The sequence below is a fragment of the Hypomesus nipponensis genome, chromosome 9 (genome assembly GCF_054491055.1).
Source record: "Hypomesus nipponensis isolate SF chromosome 9, ASM5449105v1, whole genome shotgun sequence".
Taxonomy (NCBI): domain Eukaryota; kingdom Metazoa; phylum Chordata; class Actinopteri; order Osmeriformes; family Osmeridae; genus Hypomesus; species Hypomesus nipponensis.
Genome location: NC_140369.1, coordinates 18,467,966 through 18,490,169, shown reverse-complemented (window position 1 = coordinate 18,490,169; position 22,204 = coordinate 18,467,966). Strand labels below are relative to the sequence as shown.

Here is a 22,204-nt window from a genome sequence, read left to right as displayed (position 1 = left end):
CTTTTACTTTGACCATGTCTGATTTGCACCATCTGTGCCACACCCAGCTCATAAACATGAAGAAAAAGTTTGAAGATTGTAACTTATGTTACAGGGTCTTGGACATAAATTTGAGCATTTCCACCAACTAACTGGTCCTATGTTTTATTTTCATCTCTACAATAGTGTGTTTGTGTGTGTGTGTGTGTGTGGGGGGGGGGTGTATGACCACTCCCTTGGAAAAAGAGTGAAAACAGGGGGGGAGCAAAGGAAAACAAGATGAATTCAAGAAAACTCAAGCTGAGAGCTAAAGTCTTCTGACAGTTGTCCAAAATCCATGAACCACATAAGCTCCTGTAGAGGTTGCCCAGATTCCTGCTGATTATTGCCGTGAGTCAGAGTCTCCGGATCCTCTCCCTCTTTTCTTCCTCTCTTTCCCCCTTTTCCCTTTGTCTTTTCTTATCTAACAGAGTTTAGGAGAACCGGAGTCCTAGCTTACATGCAAGGGTGAACCAGGTCAAGATGGTGTTGCATTCCCCACCCCCTATGTAATCGCAATGTTCAAGATTACTGATAACCCCCCCCCCCCCCCAACCTCCAAAATGCCCTGTCCTGACTGTTGCAAAACCACAGTGGGTGTAGCACAGAGGCTACAAAGTACCAGCACTGTATGTAGAGTGTTCATTTCTGTCAATATAGGGAGCACTTCTCTGATAAACTATTTACCAAAGGTGTTTGCAGATGAAAGATAGCGGTTTTGTGCTGAGTTGGCTTAGCTCTTTTTATGCTTGGGAAAGAACAATCGTTGTTTGGTCTTGATTTCTGATCGTGAATGTGAGGAAAGAGCTGTGAAAGAAATAAGATGGCAATGTCTCAAAAGGGGATTTGAGACATTGCCAACTCCCCCTAGGTGCTACTGTGTGTTTTGTTTTTCTCTGGGGTCCATTTTGAAAAATGTGCTTCAGCCCAAACAATGTAATAAAGGAATTGAGAAGGGCCGACAAACTTTGGGGACAATACTAACTGTTCCTTTTATTTGTTCTCATGCAATAAAACCCAAAAGGTTTGTTAAGGTTTGACAAAAATGTGACTCATTCGACTCAAACTTTTTGGGAACATCGACTGAAAGAGGTTTTAAGTTATTACAATGACTGCAGTCACCTTTGACCTGCAGGATTAAGATGAAGGTTCCACATGCCCATTGTCTTTCTGTACAGTTCTGAAACTGAGGATCAACACCGCTAAAATATTGAATCACAATCTACGACTGCAGTACTTCTAGCTGCACTTCCTCATATGTATCATCTTGATGCAGCAACCTCACTGTTTGGCACATTAGTGACCTGCACTATTGTGTTCATTTGTGTTTGTTGCACCCCAACCCTACCTCACCTTTTGAGTGAGGACCAACTCCCATCCCCCAGTCTTTCTTGTTGGCCAGAAACAGTGATATCAGTTTCCCTCAGGTCTTTGTCTCGGTCACCACACATACAGTTCTGTGCCCTCATGAGAGTGTTTTAATGCTTGGGTGTTGTCAAATTTAACATGACAATGCAAAACTATGATAAAAGCAGTTTAATACTAAAGTGATCGTAGTTTTTCTCACAAGTTAATTTTATATCAATTGTTCAGTTTTATTTGTTCACAATAGTTTTGCACTACATGCTTCTGGGCAGTTAAAATCAGTGCCTTGTTGCATTAGGGAAAGAATGTTATTTTTGTTTTTGGAGCAGTTATATCTCCTTTGCCAGACAGTTTTGTCTAGTTAGTTATTTTTGGGGCAGCATACCAAGGACGTTTGCAGCCTTAAATGGACAAACCAAAAGAATGTGGCTGGAAGCTCAGCATTACAGCACATTTCTTATTGGATTCTCACTCTTGTTTTTTAAGATTTTGTCTTGGTTTTTTTCATCTTGATGTTCTCGTACTTATGTCCATATCAAAGTATTATCTGTCTTCAGGAATTTTGTTCTCTTTTCTTTACTCCTTCGGTCCATTTCTAAAATGTAAATATTTACAGCAGATTATAAGCATAAACCAAAACTCTTCTCGTTTCTCGGCAGACAGAAGCATACAAAAGTGTAGAAAGTGTGGCTGTGAGTGAACAAGAGCATGGGAAAAGAGGGAGGAGACTGGGAAGGATGGGGATGTAGGCAGGGTCTTGGAGGCTGGCCTGCGGGTGAGCGAGAGAGAGAGAGAGAAACAGAGAGGGGGGAGAAGTATAAGTTCTCCATTTCCCTCATTTTGCCTCACTCTCAAAAAGATCCACCTCTGAGCCTGCTCCCTTTCTCTCTGTCGTCCATCCAACTCCAATCGCTCGCTCACTACTCCAACATGTCTTTCAGAGTGTACTCAGCGCCCATGTCTGACATGCAGTCCTCCAGGATGTCCTATGCCACGCGCTCCATGCCACTCTCCTCCCAGCGCGCCGCCAGCACCTACGGCGGAGCGGGCGGACAGGGCACCCGCATCTCCTCGGCCAACTTCTCCGGCCTGCGCAGCGGGGCCCCTGGTGGCTCCTCTGCCTTCTCGTCCTCTTCCTCCTACAAGGTGAGCAGCGGCATGGGCATGGGTGGAGGCATGGGCATGGGTGGAGGCATGGTCGGTGCTGCTTCTTCCATGGCTGCGGGCGGAGGCAGCGGTGGCATCATGGGCAACGAGAAGGGAGCCATGCAGAACCTCAACGACCGCCTGGCCAACTACCTGGAGACGGTGAGGACCCTGGAGCAGGCCAACGCACAGCTGGAGATGAAGATCAGAGCGGTGCTGGAGAAGGGAAGCCCGGACAGTAGAGATTACAGCAAGTACACCCCCGTCATCGACGATCTGCGCAAAAAGGTGGGTTTGGGGGGCTGGGGAAAAGGAGAGAGAGAAGGAGGGACGGATAGATGAATGAATGAGTTGGGTGAAAAGAAAGATAGCAAGATAATGATTGTACTGTATGCGAGAATGTTGTGTTGATTTTATTAGAGGTAAATTATAGGAATGCTGATGCTGTTAGTAAGAAATAAGGGAGAGAGTGGGCAGATAGGACAGAATGAAGTGATAGTGATAGATAGAATGCTGATGAAAGCTGTTGGGGGGGGGGGGGTGCGGATTAAACAGGTAGTGCAGAATAAGGGGAACTACTTGCATTTAGAATCCTGAATTTAATTCACCCAGACATAAAATGCATTTGTTTTCATTGTATTGGTTATACATTGGCATATAAACAATGTTTTTACATTTAAAAGATAAACGTTTCTTGAGCATATTATTTAGATGTATTGTGCCTGGAGAGAACATGATTTGTATCTGGGCTATCAATGTCCTATGAAACAGAATGGCGGGTGTGGCCAATATCCAATTTCCCTTCCCCCTGTGCCACAAACTGACCAGAAGTTCCTCAAATAAATCACCAGGGGAAAGAGTGAATAATCACAAGAGAGACACAAAACCCCCAAACAACCCATATAAAACGTTTTCAACTAAAAAAGAAAGAAAAAAACTGTTCTGACCCTGAATGGTCACCCTCCACATTCTCAAGCGTAGGAGGACACCGATGTGAACCAGATGTGTTCCACTCAAAATCATTCCTCTTCACATTTCCAGCATGTGACCGGTTGTTTAATATCCAGCGCCACATTGGAGTGTCATATTTTGTTCCTGAGTTCAGATTTCCCGTGAAGCTAATAATGACAACTACGCAGCACCTAACTCCTTACTGCGTCGGGTAACTAACTGGAAACCATGGTTACACATGCAAACAGCCAAACAGCAACAGAGATAGACACAGCCAGAAACCGAAAAGGAAACATTCCAACACAACCACACACTCACATTGGGGGGAACAGAGAACGTGTGTCATGAGGGACAGGAAGCACAGCCCATTCCTCTAACAATGAAAACTCACAGCATACTCAGCTGTGAAGAAACCCGTTACATTGCTTTTCCATCTGAGGTTCCTCTTTTTACATAGGCGATCAGGGCAGTTGCCATGGATTCAGACATGTTTTGCTCCCATAACATGACCCACATACAAGTTTTCAAGTTTTGTTTGTTGGTCAGAATTCTTGTCTTTGAGGTCGTCATTTACTAGTTGGCCAGCAATTAATGGTTGAACAAAGACTGTATAAAAAAAAAAAACTTACATCCAGAAAAAGTGCATAAATTACTATTTACAGTCTTAAATTATTTGTTACCTTTTTTTTTATCCATCTAGAGTATATATTTACATTTTCAGTTTGGGAAAAAGTAATTATTCAATATATCTCTCCCTCAGGTGTTTGATACGACTGTGGATAACTCCAGCCTTGTGCTCCAAATTGATAATGCCCGTCTAGCCACTGATGATTTCAGAGTGAAGTGAGTCTGAAAAACAGTTTAATCCATTTTCTCACCACACACCGAAGATTGCCAGTTTGTGTCTGCCTGTTTGTGTAATGTTACTGGCTTTATAAAAATGGTCTAACGCTTCACAGTTGTAAAATGTGAGACCAAAAGTTTGACTCATGCCAGACCTTGGGGAGATAATTTGGTGCAGCATTAAGTGAAGTTCAAAAAGTGGATTTGATGTCATCTTTATGCAGTTATCTGGTCTTTTTCATTAAAATACTTGGTGTGTGAAGTCTAGCGTGAAACCTCTACAGAATGCTACACAGCCCTCTTTGTAAACTGCTTTGGTATCATCTTGGGTGATGATTCAAGAATTCCTTCTTAATGTGAACCACGCGAGTTGAACAGCTAAACTGAACATAGGCCGGTGTCCAGAGACTCCATCTTGTGCACTGATAGCAACGAATGGCAATGGCAGCCATTTTGGGCCTTTCTGAGTTGAATATTTCATACCACCAAACAGGTTTGTGAAACCATATTTATTTATACAGGTTTGAAAACGAGATGGCCATTCGCCAGTCAGTGGAGGCAGACATTGTGGGGCTGAAGAAGGTCCTTGATGAAACCAACATGGGCAGGATGAACATCGAGAGTGAGATCGAGTCTGTGAGGGAGGAACTGATCTTCCTGAAGAAGAACCATGATAATGTAAAATCTATTCCAGATTAAAGATTTGTGATATACTGTACTGCACGCATACACCACTTCTCTAAAATCATATTAACATTTAAGATGACACATTATCATACCATGGGAGGCCATGAGGATCTATGAAAGAACGTAACATTTTTAAATGAAGTTTCTTCCTGTTTGACCTGATTTCCTCCTTTAGGAAGTCATGGAGTTGCGCAACCAGGTTGCCCAGTCAGGAGTGCAGGTGGACATCGATGCCCCCAAAGGTCAAGACATGTCCGGGATCATGGAGGAGATGAGGGCCAATTATGAGAAGATGGCATTGAAAAATGCAGAGGACCTTAAAATCTGGCATGAAAATCAGGTAAGCTTGGGTGTACGGAGAAATGCACAGTTAGTCTGGCTTGACCTAAACAACATTGATACGTTCGGCCAGATCACAGTGACAAAACCATGAACACGTTGCTTTCAGTGTTGTCATGCACAATTCAAGCTGGCATACTGCAAGGTTGCATGTTTGGTCCTTGAAAATATTTTCAATCTAAGATTTGTAGGATTCTTTCACATTATAAAGTATTCCAAATATCCCAACGTACCCATAACTGTCCCAACAATTAGATCCAGAGCACTTGCCTCTATGGTTTACTGACCCATCCCTCCATGGCTTCCTCCCTGTAATTCCCTGTGTTTACCGTCAGATCTCAGATGTACAAGTGCAGGTATCTCAGAACACCGAGGCTCTCCAGGGAGCGCAGATGGAAATGACGGACCTCAGAAGACAGATTCAAACCTTGGAGATCGAGCTGGCGTCCCAACAGAGCCTGGTGAGACACACGTACAATGTTTTGGTGCATACACCATTAATGTCTTCTTGCAGCTGCATTCTCTGGAATTCATAAGTGACATCGTAAACATTGGGGGATGGAATGAGTAGCATTTCAATTGCACCCGTTGACCTCCATAACCAAATGCCCCATTCCTCTACTGCACTGCATATCAGCCCCCATAAGTCAGAGGTCATTTGCTATTCATTACTGACATTCAACATTCCTGACATTCACAAAGCAGAAGAAGTTGAGCTCTCTCTAGTATTTATATTTGGCATTTCCATACAAAATTCAACAATACATTGTTCAACATTTTCAAAGGGGATCTCTCAAAAGTACATTTTGACTTGGCCTTCCCCAAGCACAGGCTGAATCATCATTCCCGATGCAGCACTTCAAGTTTACACCAACAGATAATAAACCATTCACACACCACCACCCTCAACATTCCTCTTCTGCTCCTCCACAATAGAAAGCTTCATTGGATGACACGCTACGGAACACGGAGCAGCGCAACAACATGGAGATGGAGAGGTACAACAACATAATTGTAAACCTGGAGGGGGAACTGACCAACCTGCGGGCCAACATCCAACACCAGGGCCAGGAGTACGAGGCATTGCTCAACATGAAGATGAAGCTGGAGGCTGAGATCCTCACCTACAGGTCTCTGTTGGATGGAGAAGATTTCAAGTGAGTATGAAGAGGTAGCCATGAGATGTTCCTGGATGGAAACTAATCCTAGACTTTGACTAAGTGTTCTCCCAAATGCGTTCGACCCTGTTTGCATGAATCCCGTTCTGAACCTTTATATCCCTTGTTCATTGAATAAAAGCAATTGGAACTACATTATATCCACCCTAGTTCGTTTACCTATAAATTCCTCTTGGGGCTAGATTGCATGGCAAGATTAAACTGTCTGCCATAACACATACCTATCTTTTCAGATCTACCCAACAGCTTAGAAGCTAGGGGCTGTGTCCAGGCAGGGCCATAGGGTATGTTGTGAATGCATACTCTTTCAGTCCTAAAGTACAGTAGGATTGAGATCAAGAGTTGGATATCTGTAACATATAAAGTGTTAATTTCACAAATGAGTAAGAGTGATACATCCACATTTCAAACTTCGGGATGCCATCTATGGTTTATAAATGGTATTGCAAGACAATCTGCCCTATCAAAGCATGCTATCAAAACAATGCTTTTGTTTTGTTGATTTTTATCCAGGCTCCAAGATGCTCTGGATGAACTGAAGGCTTGAACAACGAGAAAAGAAAAGAGAAAATCATGGTGATAATCATCATCCAAACAAAGAGCAGTTATTGCAGAACTATCATTGCATTAAAAGCCAGTCTCACTGAGCAAAGCTTTCAGTGCTGTGTCAACAACTGACCTAAAAATGACCAAAGTACCAAAATAAAGTTTTTGAACACCTTTTAAGATGCTGTTTTGAGTATTTTGTATTCATCCCATTACTGTGGAGCTATGAATTCAGGCCGTGTTGAAAATTAGTAAGATGTCTAACTTTAGATTGCTATTATACCGTCTGCCCACCTTGGGGACTTGCCAAGACCCTGAAGATATTTGAAAATTCAGACTATCTTTGTTGTTGCGTGAGTTTGTAACATGAGTTTGCATGTTCTTGCCGTGCTCACCTGGGGTTTCTCCACTAAAAACACCCAAAAACATGCAGAACAGATGCTCTTCTGCCTGTGTCCTTGGCCGCCCACTGTTCCTGACTGTCCTGGGAGGAGGCCAGTCATGGATGTGAGAAATACAGAGGACCCGTTCCAATTTGTGTGCTAACGTGTGTGTGTCGGGAAGGGGGGGGGGGGGGCATGTTGTGGGTTATTACGCCTGAATAAAAACCTTGTGTGTGTCGTGTTTACAAAAATTGGCAAGTAAAAGATTTCTCCGGGAATCCATTTTATTATTATTATGAGGTAAGAATGCATTGCTTTGTACGAGCATTTGGCCCCACCAAATCTCACTCCTAGGCTTTTTGAAAAGTTGGCTGCCCTGTTTCAGTGGACAGGGTTGCCAAGTGATACAAGCATGTAGATGGGGCAAGGTTGTCAAGTGGATGTACTGTTATTTAAATAACTTAAAACGTGAATTCTGATCTTATTTCAAACATTATCTCTACTGTTCTAATAACTTGTAGGGGCAAGAAGTGAGCAGTGGGCTCGTGAACAGAGATGCGCGCGCTCGATAATAAACTTCTGACGCCTTCATCCGGGAATTTGGTACTATCTCGCTCTCCAACATGGCGGCGTCAGGTGAGGTTTATGTGGGTGAACGACCTGGGTTTTTTAGGTGTTTTCAGGGGGTAGTAGCTCGACACAACTTATTGAATGTGGTTTTAAGGAACGCATAAGCCTTACCGTTGAAATCAGTGGCAGTGTCCTATGATTGAAAAGTATTTACTGATTGTTTTTAAGGGATACGAAGCAGGGGCCGAGAGAAGGGATGTAGCCGACTAGCTACACCGCGAGAGCGATTTGCTTTATTTGATCATTTTCCTTATAGTTTTGGTCTGAGCCGTGCATCGGATTGGACACTGGAATTAGATTTAATATTGATCTTTTATCTCTTCCAATTGTCTTTGTCGGTTTGTGACATGTGGTGTTGTGTTGGCCACTGCGGAAAGAAATGCCACATTGTGCCTTCGTAGCAATGCTAGCCACAATTCAGTGGCGCGGCTTAGGGAAGCTATGCTACAGGCGCAAGCGCATTTCTTGGAGGAGGGGCTGGGTGAATGGTATGGGGTTCTCAATGAATACCCCCACGTGCACATTTTGGGTTCCCAGATGAGTTATGTGGAAACCCATGGGTGAACCTGGTCAGTTGTCTGACACTTCTTAAACACCACTAGTGCCTTAATAACTTAACCGACTGCCTTACAAACTCCAGTTCTGACGATGGCGCACTTGGTACTGGCGTAGCCACGAGCACTAGGCCCTAAACCTTAGCATACTTTCCCGTCGTCAGCAGTCCTTTGGTGACTAAGCCTTTATAATGACTAAGGCAAGGTGCTTAGCAATCTATTAACCTGCATATTGTGTCTACGGTATATTGATCACTAGATTAGAAACATCGTTTTGCCTGATTAGGTAGCTCGAGCTAACTGTACATTGCTAGCTGTATGGGAGCCGAATTGGATGACAAGCCACCTTGTTAGCTTGCCAACTAGCGTCAGCATGCACAGAAACTAAATGTAATTTCAGTAATCTTAACACTTGTGAATTAAGGTTGTACTTAAGTTCGATCTGAAAGCTGATCAGACCATTTGTCACGGACATGATGCTTAGGTTAGGATATTGCTGTGGTTTGTGTGTGGCGGGGAGAGGGGGTGTCCAAATAATTCATCAACATTAAAAACTGTAAGAGTTGGCCAAAGTTCTATTGATTTAAGGACAGTTTGGCATATGTGACAACTGTCCAGCCCGCTTGTAAACAGTGAGTATGTACAATGTGTACCAGGCAAGGGTTGGAGTTGAAAACAAAGTTGTGTGTGTGGTTGTGATGTTTTAGGAGAAAAGAATGTCCTGACAGCTGGGATTTTCACAATGAAGCTGCCATCCTGCTTTGTTGCTTCCTGTCCGCTACAAACCAAAACAAACCTAAACTTTCCCTATTGAATGGTATTGGTTCTCTATTTACCCACCTCACAGGGCGGGCAAGTCCCCATACTAAATTTCGACTTGTGTGATGGAGATATCTGGGACACATGCTCCTTTGCAAGAAGTTGAGCACATCTGCATTCTTTTCCCCTAATTAACTAGCATTTTAACAAGCCATATAATTGGCTGCTCAAGTGTTCTGAGTTACAAAACAGTGCAGCCATGCCACTCCCTTTTAGAATGGGCCAGTGAGGACAAGTTGGCTTGTCCTGCTTTGACCGCTGACATTGTTAAACCGTCTTGTGGAAGACGCTAGGCTGCACAGTGCTCAGCCCTTATCTGACTTGCCGGTTGCATGGGAGCACCCCAGCGCTGGGTAATGAATGCTATCGGTTTGTTCGTATGCAGCTGTCAAGTGAGTCTTCTACAAAAACCATTCACTTGTTGTGTTGGGTTGGCAGAAATTAGATTTTTCTGGGTTGTCTGGGAGACTTGGTGGTAATGGCATCCCATAGTATTCCAAGGCTGTAAGCCTGTTGTACAACTCCCAAATTACTCCTTTTCTTGCGTATTTTTTTTGGTAAGGACAACAATTGGGGATCTAAGCATTTATTTCGACTGCCATGTTTTTGGTCAGTGTTCAAGCTCCTTATTAAGCTGCTGTTTGGGTGTGTTGCTATTGTGACTGCTGTTAATTGGCCTATTACTTAGTCACTAATATTGCTGACTACATGAAGTCTAGCCATTTTCAAGGCTACAAGGCCTCTTGCATAAGAGCTCTTGACTCACCTGTTGAAACTCCCAGGCAAAACTGTCTAGGAGACAAAAGAACCACGGAAATGTGTACATTTTCAAATGGGTATCTGTGGTCCTGACTATGGAGGATGCTTAAGGACTTTCTGTTTTGCCATTAGTTTTTTTTAATACCATACAATCTCCATGTCCATTAAGCCATTAGCAGCTAATAAAAAGGTTGAGGTTTATGATGACATAGCATTCCTGGAGTATGTTATTGCTTGTTGTGTAACTCTTGGTTTATACTAAATACGCCATAAGCACAGAACATTCCATTGGTCCTCAAACAGGGCAATGAAAGTCTCTCATAATCGGCTTGTAAACATAACAACTAGCTTGTAACATCCCATCTTTTTCTTCCCCCTCCAGCTAAGAAGAAGAATAAGAAGGGGAAGACCCTGACTCTCACTGACTTCCTGGCCGAGGACAGTGGGGGCAATGCTGCCCCCAGCTACCCTCCCGCCAAGTCCACCAGCTGGGCTGACGAGACCGACGACCTGGAGGGAGATGGTGAGTTTGCACGTTTCCTCGCCACGGCACTGACCACTCCGTTCAAGTCCGGTTGAAGTCAGTCGTCCTCTGATTCGCGTACACCTTAAAACGACCTGCACTGTCGTATTTATGGGTTGATATCTTTATCTTGCGTCCGAGTTGCTCTCATGACGTAGCACTCATAATTTAAGGTGCAGTCATTTTGTCACACTGTGATATTTTGTGCCTGGACACAAGTTATCTGCTGCCTCACACCACCTCCCTCCACACACACACACACACCACCACCTGCCTCCACACACACACACACACACACCACCACCACCTGCCTCCACACACACACACACACACACACACACACACACACACCACCACCTGCCTCCACACACACACACACCACCACCTGCCTCCACACACACACACCACCACCTGCCTCCACACACACACACACCACCACCTGCCTCCACACACACACCACCACCTGCCTCCACACACACACCACCACCTGCCTCCACACACACACCACCACCACCTGCCTCCACACACACACCACCACCACCTGCCTCCACACACACACCACCACCACCTGCCTCCACACACACACACACACACACACCACCACCACCTGCCTCCACACACACACACACACCACCACCTGCCTCCACACACACACACCACCACCACCACCACCTGCCTCCACACACACACACACTCACCACCTCATCCCTCCTCCTCTTCCTCTTCCTCAAGTCTCCACTTCCTGGCACACGGAGGAGGACATGTACAGGGCGCCGGCCATCGACCGCTCCATCCTGCCCACGGCACCTCGGTCGGCCCGCGAGCCCAACGTGGACCGCTCACGCCTCCCCCGCAGCCCCCCCTACACGGCCTTCCTGGGCAACCTGCCCTACGATGTCACCGAAGACTCCATTAAAGACTTCTTCCGAGGCCTGGCGGTAATGTTTGCTCCACTTCCTACCGTCTTGTCTCCTTTCCTCGTCTCGTATGTTCCACCTATATGGAGGGCGCTTCAAGGGTGAACGAGAGCCTTAACAATAGGCTTTACAGCCTGTGTCTTTTCTTAGAACCACTGGACTGGAGTCTGTAGAATAGGGCTTGGGTGTTTGTTGGAGACACTAGTACAAGTCATGTGTTGGAGACAATCCCCCAGTGTTTTTGGGAGATTAATTGAAATAGCTTTTCCCTCGGTCATCGTTAAAACCATGTCACTCGCTCATCTCTTATTCCCACGCCTGGCTTGTTTTTTTTTCCCGCTTTCATTTGTCCAAGGCAATGTTTGAGAACAGGGAGGCTCGTTTAACCCACAGGGCAGAGGAAGGATTAAGTGTCGTTAAAACTGGACTTTCCGGTTGCCAGGTTCCCACTTTCGTTTTATTCATGTCTGTATGAGTATGCCTTTGCTGAAGAAACGACAGAAGTCTGTGTTTGGTAACGGCCCTGCAAGTTCCCACGCTCGGCGACAAACCTGTGTGCAGTTTAGAATCCTCCCGTGTGTCTGCTCCTTATTGCGCTAGTCACCGTGTCTGAAGGCCCACGGCTGCAGGCCGTTGCGGTGCCAAAGACCCAGAGTCCATCCCAGTCGTCGGAAAAGCGCCAGATGGCTTAGCGGTTAGGGAGTCGGGCTGGTAATCTGAAGGTTGCCAGTTCGATTCCCGGCCGTGTCAAATGACGATGTGTCGTTGGGCAAGGCACTTCACCCTACTCGCCTCGGGGGGAATGTCCCTGTACTTACTGTAAGTCGCTCTGGATAAGAGCGTCTGCTAAATGACTCAATGTAAATGTCTCCTCTTCTCGGGCCGCTGCTGACTAGTTTCCTTCATGAATATGCATGAGGGTCTGTGTGGCGTTACTGGAGGCAAGTGAAGGTACTTAACAACTGTTGAGCTAACACAGCCACGCCAGAGGATGTAAACAGATGATGCGTGGTTGTAGTCTTCGGGGGAGGGGGGCGGGATTGGAATCAGCAATGGGTGTCACTGTCTGGGAGTGGACCAGGCTTCCCAGTGTCTATCTTCCTAGTCCCTCCTCTGTCGGTCCTCAAACATGTACAATCCCGGGGAGGAACAAGGGGAACGTTTAGTGACGCGCCCCAGGTGCCGCGCTCTCGTGCTCATTTCTTTCTAACCACCTCTCCATTTCGTTCCTGCCTGTCCAACCAGCACACGCACTCACTCACACTCTGTCAGTCTGACTCGCCCCGTCTTCATCCCGTCGCTCCCAGATCAGTGCCGTGCGCCTGCCCAGGGAGCCAAGCAACCCCGAGAGGCTGAAGGGGTTCGGCTACGCAGAGTTTGATGACGTGGACTCCCTGCTGAGGGCACTGAGCCTTAACGAGGAGGTGAGATGACCGACCCCAGCGTTCTCAACAGGCTTTGAAATCGTGTTTTACTGCCGCGGTTGACCATGCAGTTATTCCTTGAAAAATATATGCGTGCTCTGTTCTTCTCATAATCTGTTCTTCTCGCTAATCAAGTCCATATTTGACCTAAATAATGTGAAGCTCTGCCTAAATTTTTCACAAAATGAGTTGAAAATGACATTCACAAATGTGTCAATTTAGGATTTTAAGAATCCCGTTATTGGTGGAATGCATTGCAAACGAATCGAATGTGACCAAATGTCTACCTGCTATTTATGATACTATTCATAATGCACGCCACAGACCAACCGAGTTCTCCTCCTCTGTCCCCGTAGAACCTGGGGAACCGAAGGATCCGTGTGGATATTGCAGACCAGTCGAATGACAAGGGTAAGCCAGAACCCTCGTGAACATGAACGTGCCGACCTTCGTACATGTGCGCTCCTCGTGCAAAAATTCATAAAAGAAAACTACTTGTGGGAAAATGTCTTTTGCCGGCGTTTCCAGACGCCCCCTAACTTGTCTTTGCCCTCCTCAGAGAGAGACAATGGTCAGATGGGAGGTCGGGACCGGGGAGGGCGCATGGCGGACATGGGTCCCGACAAGACAGATACTGATTGGAGGGCCCGTCCGACCGCAGACGCCGACGACGGCCCCCCCAAGAGAGAAGAGGCCTTTGGGGAAAGTAAGTCAGAAAGTAAGAGGGGTCAGATGGCTGAGCGCTTAGGGAGTCGGGATATTAATCAGAAGGTTGATGGTTCGATTCCCGTCCGTGCCAAATGACGTTGTGTCCTTGGGCAAGGAACTTCACCCTACTTGCCTCGGGGAGAATGTCCCTGTACTTACTGTAAGTCGCTCTGGATAAGAGTGTCTGCTAAATGTACGTCATCACTGAGCCAAGAAGCCCTGCAGGACAGGGCGTCAGGCATGCACACGTAAAACAAAATATATACACAAACGCATTCTCACACACACACACTGAGGTTTTTGACATGAAGAAGTAAATTATTTGGAACTGGAAAACTTCCAGGCTAGGGGTGCATTTTACAGCTTTTTTTTTTTTTTTATCATTACATTTTAACAATCGTTTTATTTTCATCGGCTGTTTTGATTGTGCGGATGTTTTCCAAATATCTGTTTGGTTTGGTCCGTCAACGTTCCTTTCTTCCCTTCGCCACCCTACCAGGGTCACGAGACCGCTTCGAGTCTGACCGCTTCGGGCGGGACGGCCCCCGGCGTGACAACGACCGCTTTGACAGCGGTAGGGACCGCTTCCGCGACCGCTATGACGACAGGGACCGCAGAGACTTTGACCGGGGAGGTGAGGCCACGAGTGAGGATCCATATTTACATTCTTTTTTTGTTTTTCTCTTACTCTTGGATGCTGTCGCAGGGTTTCCCCGCAGAAAATGTGTTCGTTAAGCTGGCGGGGGGGGATGTTTCTCTCAAAAAACTCATTTTTATGCGTTCTGCAGAGAAGGGAGGCTGCCGTTAGACTGAAAGGAAGAAAACAACAGAGTAACACAGTGGGTGTCGCTCATAAAAAATAAAAATAAACGACGTAGTTAAGGCGGCAGGCGTGTTGCTTAGGCGGCCGCCTTAACTTGCAAAGTGCTGCGGGAAACCCTGTGTTATAATATAACTTGACTTGATGGAAGTTCTGTGTGGTTTTACCATGTGCACGGTGGAAAAGTGAATCCTTTTAGTTGTTTGTTCTGTTGTTGCTCTGTTTGTTACTATCCAATATCAGGATTGAGTTGCAGTTTGTGTATGTCGTAAAGCTTTGAAGAACTCCCCCTCTCCCCCTCAGTTCTGAACTGCGTACTTCTGTGAAACGTGTGACCCCAGGTTTCGACTCTCGCAGCGGCGGGGGGCGTCGCGCCTTTGGCAGCGGCTTCCGCCGCGACTACGACGACAATCGGAGCAGCAGCGACCGCTACGGCGGGGACCGGGGCGGTTTCGGCGGCGACCGCGAGGACCGCTTCGAGAGGCGCGAGGAGCGGCGCGAGGAGAAAGGTGAGGGTAAAACGAAGAGTATCAATACTACGTCTTTACAACATCACGACTTACAGTAGCCATCCTGTTAGCTCCCCAGACACAAACTGTGGAATGGCATGAAACCCCATTGGTGCGGTGTGAAATGTGTTTGTTTTCGATCGAAAAGCAATCATTGAGGAAGTGCACCACAAGCCAACCGATTAGAAGGTTGGATTTGTTTTGGTCGTTGCTTGTAGGTCTACGCTCGCTGTCTGTTTCCATCCTGCGAAGAGGGCGGCAGTGCCCTGTCCCTTCAACCAGCGAGAAACTGATTTCGGATTGATTACGTCTCCGGACAGAACCTCACTATAGACGCCTTCGTCCCCCTCCTTTAACCGCATCCACCTCCTCTCCTCCCCCTCTCAGGTCCCACTCAGAGGCCCAAGCTGAACCTGAAGCCCCGCAGCGTACCCAAGGAAGAGGAGCAGGGCGGAGGCGGCAGCGCGGCCCCAGCGCCGGCTCCCAGCTCCGGGCGCGCCTCCATCTTCGGCGGGGCCAAGCCGGTGGACACGGCGGCCAAGGAGCGCGAGGTGGAGGAGCGTCTGAAGAAGGAGCAGGAGCGGCTGCAGAGGCAGCTGGAGGAGGACAAGAACCGGGGCCCCGAGAGGAAGCCCCGCGACAGAGACAGGTCACAAGCAGCGTTTCCCCCCCCCCCCCCTCTACCCGTTGTTGTTGTTGCTCTGTCGTGGGGTATAAGGAATTGATTCATGGATGGAGAGAAAATTAAGAGTGATTCATAAGTACAATTGTGGAGAAGAAAGGAGAGGGGAAAACCAACCAGAGAGAATGAAACCAAAGCTGGGAGCGATCTGGGATGACCTCCAGAGTGAAGCGTCAGCAGTAGACAAACGGCTCACGTAGAAATGGAAGGTGTCGTGTTCTGACACAGAGTGGGTCCCCCCCCCCCCCCCCCCGCCCTTTTCGAGTTGTTGCTTCTCTTGTGGGCGTTGCACCTTCAGGGGTTTTGGCATTTTGCACCCTGCTTGACAGATATGACAGGAGAGAGACGGGGTCGGGAGTTGACAGTTGGGCAGGACGATATTCAAGGGTTATGTTGACCAACCTCTGCAAAAAAGGTTTTTAATAAATATATGGAATATCTGTAGTAATCTATGAATATCATCAATTGGTTAATTTAATTACACAAGTAGTGCCTTATGAAGTCTTGGACTTGCCTATTTCATATAATGCAGTGTTTTCCTACAGCTCTGCGTACTGGATTGTACCCGTTGTGCCTTTTTTGCAATTGAATGCTTCCTTCATGGTTCAGGGTATTAACCAGACCTCCTCCTCAGGGACCCAAGCTGGCGGAGTGAGGAGCCTCCCGCTGAACGCTCCCGCACAGGAAGTGAGTCATCACAGCCCGGAAGCACTTCTGGGAGAGGTACGTTTAAAACACCCCCTTGTTTCTGCTTTTACCTCCATAGCACTTGAGTCGATGTCAGAGGATGAGAGGGCCAGTTTTATCTGAGATGGTGAACTTGGCATGGGAGACAACTTTGACTAACCCACCCCCCCTCTCCTCCCAGCCTCACGGCGTAGAGAAAGCGAGCGTTCCGTGGAGAACGAGGTGTTCAGTGGCAGGGAAGATGACCCGCCCTCTCCCGGGGCACGCCCCCCCTCTTCCAACTCCTCCACCTCCTCTAAGGAGCCCCTGAAGGTGATGCCTGCGCCCCCTCCCAAGGAGAACGCCTGGGCAAAGCGCAGCACGGCGAGCGCAGGGTCCAGCGATGGCGATGGACGCGCCCCAGTCTCCCCCAGTGGCACCACACCCCCCAAGCTGAGGTAGATGGTCTCAATCATTGATGTGACGTCCGAAAGCCATGGTTATTATGATTGTAAAGGAAAACGAAATGTGAAACATTTTAACAACTTTTTCAAAATGGTATTTCTTTATTTTGGTAGAGTCTCTTCCTTGCCTCTTTTTTCCGGTAGTGAATTATGTGCGTCTATTAGTCAGTGTCCTATTAGTGTTTCCATAGTTTGTTTTGGTTATTCTCTTTGCATCAAAAAGATGTAGGCAAATGAATGACTAGCTGTCTTCCTAGTAGGGTAGCCTGTTTGCATCCCAGCAAACAAGGACCAAGTGATGGCCAGGAGTTTCAGGGAAAAATCGTATCTAAACTATTGCTGTAGAATGACAAGCTATGTAAGTGAGCTGGAAAAGTGTTGACATGTATTCATTGGTTTGAGCCTACACAAGCTTGTGGATAGCCTGTGGCCTTGAGCGTGCATAATCCCATTTAGAATTCTGAACCGTTTTCAGTGTTTAGAACTTATTATTATCCATCAAAATGGTTCTGCGTCAAAGTAACGTTTACGGAGGATCATTTAGAATGATGTAGAATGAAAGGAAATGACGTCTTTCAAAACTAGCTGCTGCACTGGTACCCTATTGCTCACTATTCATCCTAGCATATTGGATCATTCTGAGGTTCAGAATTGGCTGAAGTTGTGTGCAAGACTTGATCCCGTCCAAATGCTAGTTATTTTAATCAATGTGAAACTTGCAAAACAGATTGCATACTAAAGTGCATCCATTCCCAACCTTTTCCACCTTGCGGCCCACCTGCATAGCTTGGCGGCCGGCCGGCCAAGTAAACAGAAATGAACAATAAAACATAAATGTTCTGTAAACGTAAACTGAATTTTAATATAGATTTACTACCAAAGTAACGATGAACCGGAAAACTTGAAATACATTATTAGAATTTTTAGATCGTGGTCAAACTATTGCAAAGCAACCTATTGCTCCGGCGAGAGTTGCATTGTAAAGATGATTTTTCATGCTTGATAACACAATGAAGAGCATGTTGGTGAAAATGTATTTGAGTTTTTTTTTTGTTGTTGTTTTCCAGCTCTCATTCTGCAGATGAAAGAGGATCTGGAAAGGGTAAGTTGCACTCGTGGGTACCGGTGACCTTGTCAGTGTGTTTCTGTCTAAATAAGGAGCAATCAAGACTTTGGTGGTTCTAACCTAATCCAGAGTAATCTGACATGAGTCTTTTGGTCTAACTCCCAGACTAAGAAACTATGCTCTGAAGTCAAGATTGAGTGTGACTGACAATTTTGGGTTTTATTAATCGGCCTCGCCCCTGAATCACTTCTAATTGGTAATGTGATTTTCCTTAACATCCAAGTCATTGTAGAGGACTGGAGTTGAATTGAACTTTTCTTGTAATTTCCCTTCCAGCTCAGTGTTTTGATGATTTGGTGCTTTGATTCATTGGATATAACAAGGGAAGACTGGGTCAAGGGGGTAGCAGAGTGGACTCTAATCTGGAATCCTGTGGTCTAATCTGGAATCCTGTGGTCTAATCTGGAATCCTGTAGTCTAATCTGGAATCCTGTAGTGTAGTGCTGCCCAGTCTTGGTCCTGGACCTCCTCTCCTGATGGTTCAACCATCTCTGAACCCACTGCAAGAAGTATCATCTGGTCCAAAAAGTAGGTTTAGGAGAAACCCCATGGAAGTGTGCTCAACGACATATCGGCATATATTGAGCAAAAATTCAGAATTTTCAGAACAGTTGGACTTGCTGGGTCACTTCATCCCGGCTCGAGTCCTTCACTAAAGAGGTGGGAAACTGAAACAGAGAGAGAGAGTTGAGCTGGGAACGCCACTGGGCAGCTGGTTGTAGTGTTGCTGTGGGGAACCCACGGTCGTCAACGGACGCAGTGTCTGCCGGTTTTTTTACGTGTGTCGGGGCACCAAACAGGAGCGGGGGTGGTAGACCCAGTCTGGTTCACTGGTCGCTACCGCATTTCGCTTGTGCCCAGCCAATTTAGAACCTGCTTTGTGCAGTCGACAGAAGATGACGGGCGTCCCTTTTTGTTGTGGCTCTTCATCTTCACTCGACGCAAGTTGTCTCAGCGAAAGCGGCAGACCCTGCAACCATTGAAGGCCGATGGTTCTCCACGCCCCCCCCAATCCCCCCCCCCCCCCAAAGTCCGGTTGCATTCAAGACGGCAATGCTATAGATGTGTGAACTTCCCATTCGACACAGGAGCGCTTTTGCGTCAAAGAGGGCCAAACCATAACGCTCTTCAATGCAACCCGGGCTTTTAGCCAAGGTGGCGTGGAACGACGGTTGAGTGTCGCTTCAACGACAGTCCCACCCCAACCCCATCCTCACTGTTTGGGCTCTCCCTTGCAGACGAGAATAAAGTGGACGGTGTGCGTCGGGACCGGGGGCCCTCTCGGGGTAGAGGGGGGGCCGCAGGGCCTGCAGCTGGGCGGGGCCGAGGAGAGGGGGCCAACAGAGACCGACGGAGGGAGGCAGACAGGTCAGCCCGAAACGAGTGGTGCTAGCAGGGGGACAGGCAGGATACCTACATGGGATCTTTTTTAAAGGCTGGTTTAGAGTCAGCGTGATTTGTCAAATCACTCAAGACATTGTTTTTGTTTTTGTTTTTCTTGTCCTTCAAGATGGCCAGTTGTTTAGAGACTAACCACAATTCCCTTTTACAAGGGATGTATTCAGTTTGAAGTTGTGAACTGCAAACTAACTCTTTCCAATGGCCAATAATGGGCTAACTTAAAATGGATGTGTAAGTGTTTCAGTACGGAATCATGAATGGCACATTTTAGTTTATTCATTTATTTTTTGCACAACCTGACAAAATGCAAAATTGTTTACTACTTCAATTGATTGACATTGATACCTGCTTGTAAGAAAGTAATTCAGACAACTGTCAACCAGCCTTTAGAGGATACTGAGATGACGAGGGTGTGACTAATGTCCTTCATGTGACTTGATCAAAATGGCCTGAAATCCTAACAGCAGCCCATTACCAATCGGACCATGCCTCTTGGTAAATGTCAGTGCTTGTATGTGCACTTTTAAATAGGCTTTGACCCTCCAGACTCCAGCGAAGGTTGACCTAGTGTCCGTTCTGATTGTAGAAAGGATAACAGAAGAGACCGAGACTCAAGACCAGCACCAGAGCCAAAGAAATACGAAGAGTCCCCCACCCCCGTGAGTCCCGGTGATGTCAGTCTGACTCACCCCCCCCCCATAGTGCATTTAGTCTTTCCTAAACCACCACTCCCTTGCACCCCATCCCTTCCATTGTCAGTCTTCAGAGTTCAGTCTTCCATTGGAAATCCTCACAACACTGTATAGTGTTGCTTTCAGTCCCCCCCCCCCCCCCGCCCCCCTTTTTGACACTTCCCCGCACCCAATTGTCCATTCATGTTGGCTTCAGTCCTTCAGTGAAACTCCTTGGGTTTCTGCTCTCTGCTGCTAGATAGTACCTGGTTTCCTTCCTGATGATGGCAGTCACCAAATCTCTTCCTGGTGCCCCTGCAAGTCTCTCGCATCATCTGAAGCCATGCTGTGTGAGGAAAGGGAGAATGGTGGGGATCGCTCTTGACGGACACGTTTGTTTGTCTGTTTTGTTTGACGCAGAAGTTCAGCTCAGCCAGTAAGTACGCAGCTCTGCTAATGGACGGAGACCAAGGAGATGATGTGGAGGACGGCTTGGAGTAAGACGGCGATAAGAGAAAACGGCGAGACGAGGAGGGGAAACGTCAGACGAAAGAATCTCACATTTAAATAAATCTCCTCATCTCGAGTAGCGGCTCCTGCGGAGGGCATCACCCCCTCCCTCTTCCTTGAACCCCCTCCCCTTCCACCCCACCCCCTCTTTTTCAGGACTTTTCGGTTTCTAAACAGAATAGTCACATACTGGACTTATTTTAAATGGAAAAAGGAAAGGAGTTGTAGCCACATGAAAGAGATGGAAAAATGAATTAATTGTAATAAATAAATAAAGTGGGGGAAAAAATATTTTTTTTGTATATTTGTGACTCAGCGGGTTAAGTCTTCATCTACTGCGTTAGCAGTTAGTTTGAGGTGACAAGGATGTTTGTTGGTTGAAGAACAGTTAACCTTGGGTTGAATAGCTGACCCTGGGGTTTGACAACAAAATAAATAGTTTGTGTTTTTGCCCTTGATGCTTTGAGGAGCGTGAAGGTTTGGGAGTCATTTGCATGTGGGAGCGTGAAGAATAATTTTGGGAGCAATTAAATGAAATCCCAGCTGCTCTTGCATATAGTCGGATCACTTAATTTGGGTTATGATATAGCATGAGGTAATGGTCGAAAAACGAAATTTGTATTTTATCAGGAGATTAATGTATTTTTGCATGATATCCTTGAGATATGATCTTTAACTAAGCAAACAAAGGAGCTGCTGTACAAGTGGCCAGATACTGCTTGTATTTAGTTTCACGTGAACTAATTGCTGAAATGTAAATGTAGGCAAAACTGTCATAAGAAAAAAAAAAAGCTAATCCCAGATGTTCAGACTTCCATTTTTCACTGGTTCTCCCATTTCCACTTGCTTTTCACAAAGGCTATACACTTTGTTCGACCTTGGTGGGACTGTGAGGCAAGGTTCCTAAAAACAACCATCAAAACACTTCATCCAACATCCAGTCTCATTCCTGATTATCTTCAGTTACACCACAGATGTTTCAATCTTTTCTCATCACCAAAATGATGACCACAAGTCATTAATTTCCCATAGTCTTCAAAAGAAATGCACAGCTATTGCTGTGATTTACGCTTCCTCAAGAAAATGATTCAAATATTTGTGAGAAGCTCCACATAGCAGGCTGCAAGGTTTACTAAGAGACTTGTAACATGTCCTCAAATTTATAAGAAATTGCTGTCATCTTTTCCACAGATATGTGGTCATTGTGTAAAGGAGAATAATTGGATGCCTATCATTGACAAAGGGGTTATAATAAACGCACACTTCCGTGCTCCGTTTTATGCTGGACAGTGGACTGAACAGTTTAGCTTAGATGGAATACGTAAAAGGTAAGGAGTTGTGATTTCTAAGCATGGCGTATGCTAAATGTACATGTTTTCAATCATTTTTCAACAAACATTGTTTGCATCACCAAAGTTTTTGATCCACCTCATTAATGTGCAGAATTTAGCACAATTGACAATTATTTAGAAAGGCAGGCCTAGCCAATGTACTGCAGAAGTCGGAGCTTTGACTTTTTTTTTCTTAAAGTAAATTAAAATGACATTTTTGAATACGTATTTATA

General features: G+C 46.1%; 2 protein-coding genes across 9 annotated transcripts; both read left to right on the top strand.

The window, feature by feature from the left end:
* Nucleotides 1–2,222: 2,222 nt before the first annotated feature.
* LOC146273374 (keratin, type I cytoskeletal 18-like) lies at nucleotides 2,223–7,253 on the top strand. 2 transcript variants are annotated; one of them, XM_084706038.1, is made up of 8 exons: nucleotides 2,223–2,817; nucleotides 4,241–4,323; nucleotides 4,845–5,001; nucleotides 5,186–5,350; nucleotides 5,685–5,810; nucleotides 6,286–6,506; nucleotides 6,761–6,811; nucleotides 7,041–7,253. In XM_084706038.1, exons 1-7 carry the CDS (start codon nucleotides 2,314–2,316, stop codon nucleotides 6,783–6,785), a joined length of 1,281 nt encoding a protein of 426 aa, XP_084562164.1. In that variant the 5' UTR covers nucleotides 2,223–2,313; the 3' UTR covers nucleotides 6,786–6,811; nucleotides 7,041–7,253. The 2 variants fall into 2 exon arrangements, with proteins under 2 accessions (XP_084562164.1, XP_084562163.1); XM_084706037.1 differs by lacking the exon at nucleotides 6,761–6,811.
* Nucleotides 7,254–8,003: 750 nt separating this feature from the next.
* Nucleotides 8,004–20,930, top strand: eif4ba (eukaryotic translation initiation factor 4Ba). Of its 7 annotated transcripts, none has more exons than XM_084704973.1 (15): nucleotides 8,004–8,092; nucleotides 10,601–10,741; nucleotides 11,474–11,679; nucleotides 12,966–13,082; nucleotides 13,439–13,493; nucleotides 13,642–13,788; nucleotides 14,290–14,424; nucleotides 14,952–15,119; nucleotides 15,507–15,768; nucleotides 16,436–16,524; nucleotides 16,670–16,925; nucleotides 17,999–18,033; nucleotides 19,296–19,425; nucleotides 20,045–20,117; nucleotides 20,550–20,930. In XM_084704973.1, exons 1-15 carry the CDS (start codon nucleotides 8,080–8,082, stop codon nucleotides 20,628–20,630), a joined length of 1,908 nt encoding a protein of 635 aa, XP_084561099.1. In that variant the 5' UTR covers nucleotides 8,004–8,079; the 3' UTR covers nucleotides 20,631–20,930. The 7 variants fall into 7 exon arrangements, with proteins under 7 accessions (XP_084561099.1, XP_084561098.1, XP_084561097.1 ...); XM_084704972.1 differs by having other exon boundaries at nucleotides 14,952–15,125; XM_084704971.1 differs by having other exon boundaries at nucleotides 14,290–14,436.
* The last annotated feature ends 1,274 nt before the right edge of the window (nucleotides 20,931–22,204 follow it).

Excerpts from the sequence above, each read along its gene's own strand:
- LOC146273374 (XM_084706037.1), top strand. The coding sequence starts at position 2,314 with ATGTCTTTCAGAGTGTACTCAGCGCCCATGTCTGACATGCAGTCCTCC. Across the intron at positions 5,002-5,185 it reads TGAAGAAGAACCATGATAAT|GAAGTCATGGAGTTGCGCAA; the intron begins GTAAAATCTATT and ends TTCCTCCTTTAG. Across the intron at positions 6,507-7,040 it reads TTGGATGGAGAAGATTTCAA|GCTCCAAGATGCTCTGGATG; the intron begins GTGAGTATGAAG and ends ATTTTTATCCAG.
- eif4ba (XM_084704970.1), top strand. Across the intron at positions 11,680-12,965 it reads ACTTCTTCCGAGGCCTGGCG|ATCAGTGCCGTGCGCCTGCC; the intron begins GTAATGTTTGCT and ends CGTCGCTCCCAG. Across the intron at positions 20,118-20,549 it reads ACGAAGAGTCCCCCACCCCC|AAGTTCAGCTCAGCCAGTAA; the intron begins GTGAGTCCCGGT and ends TGTTTGACGCAG.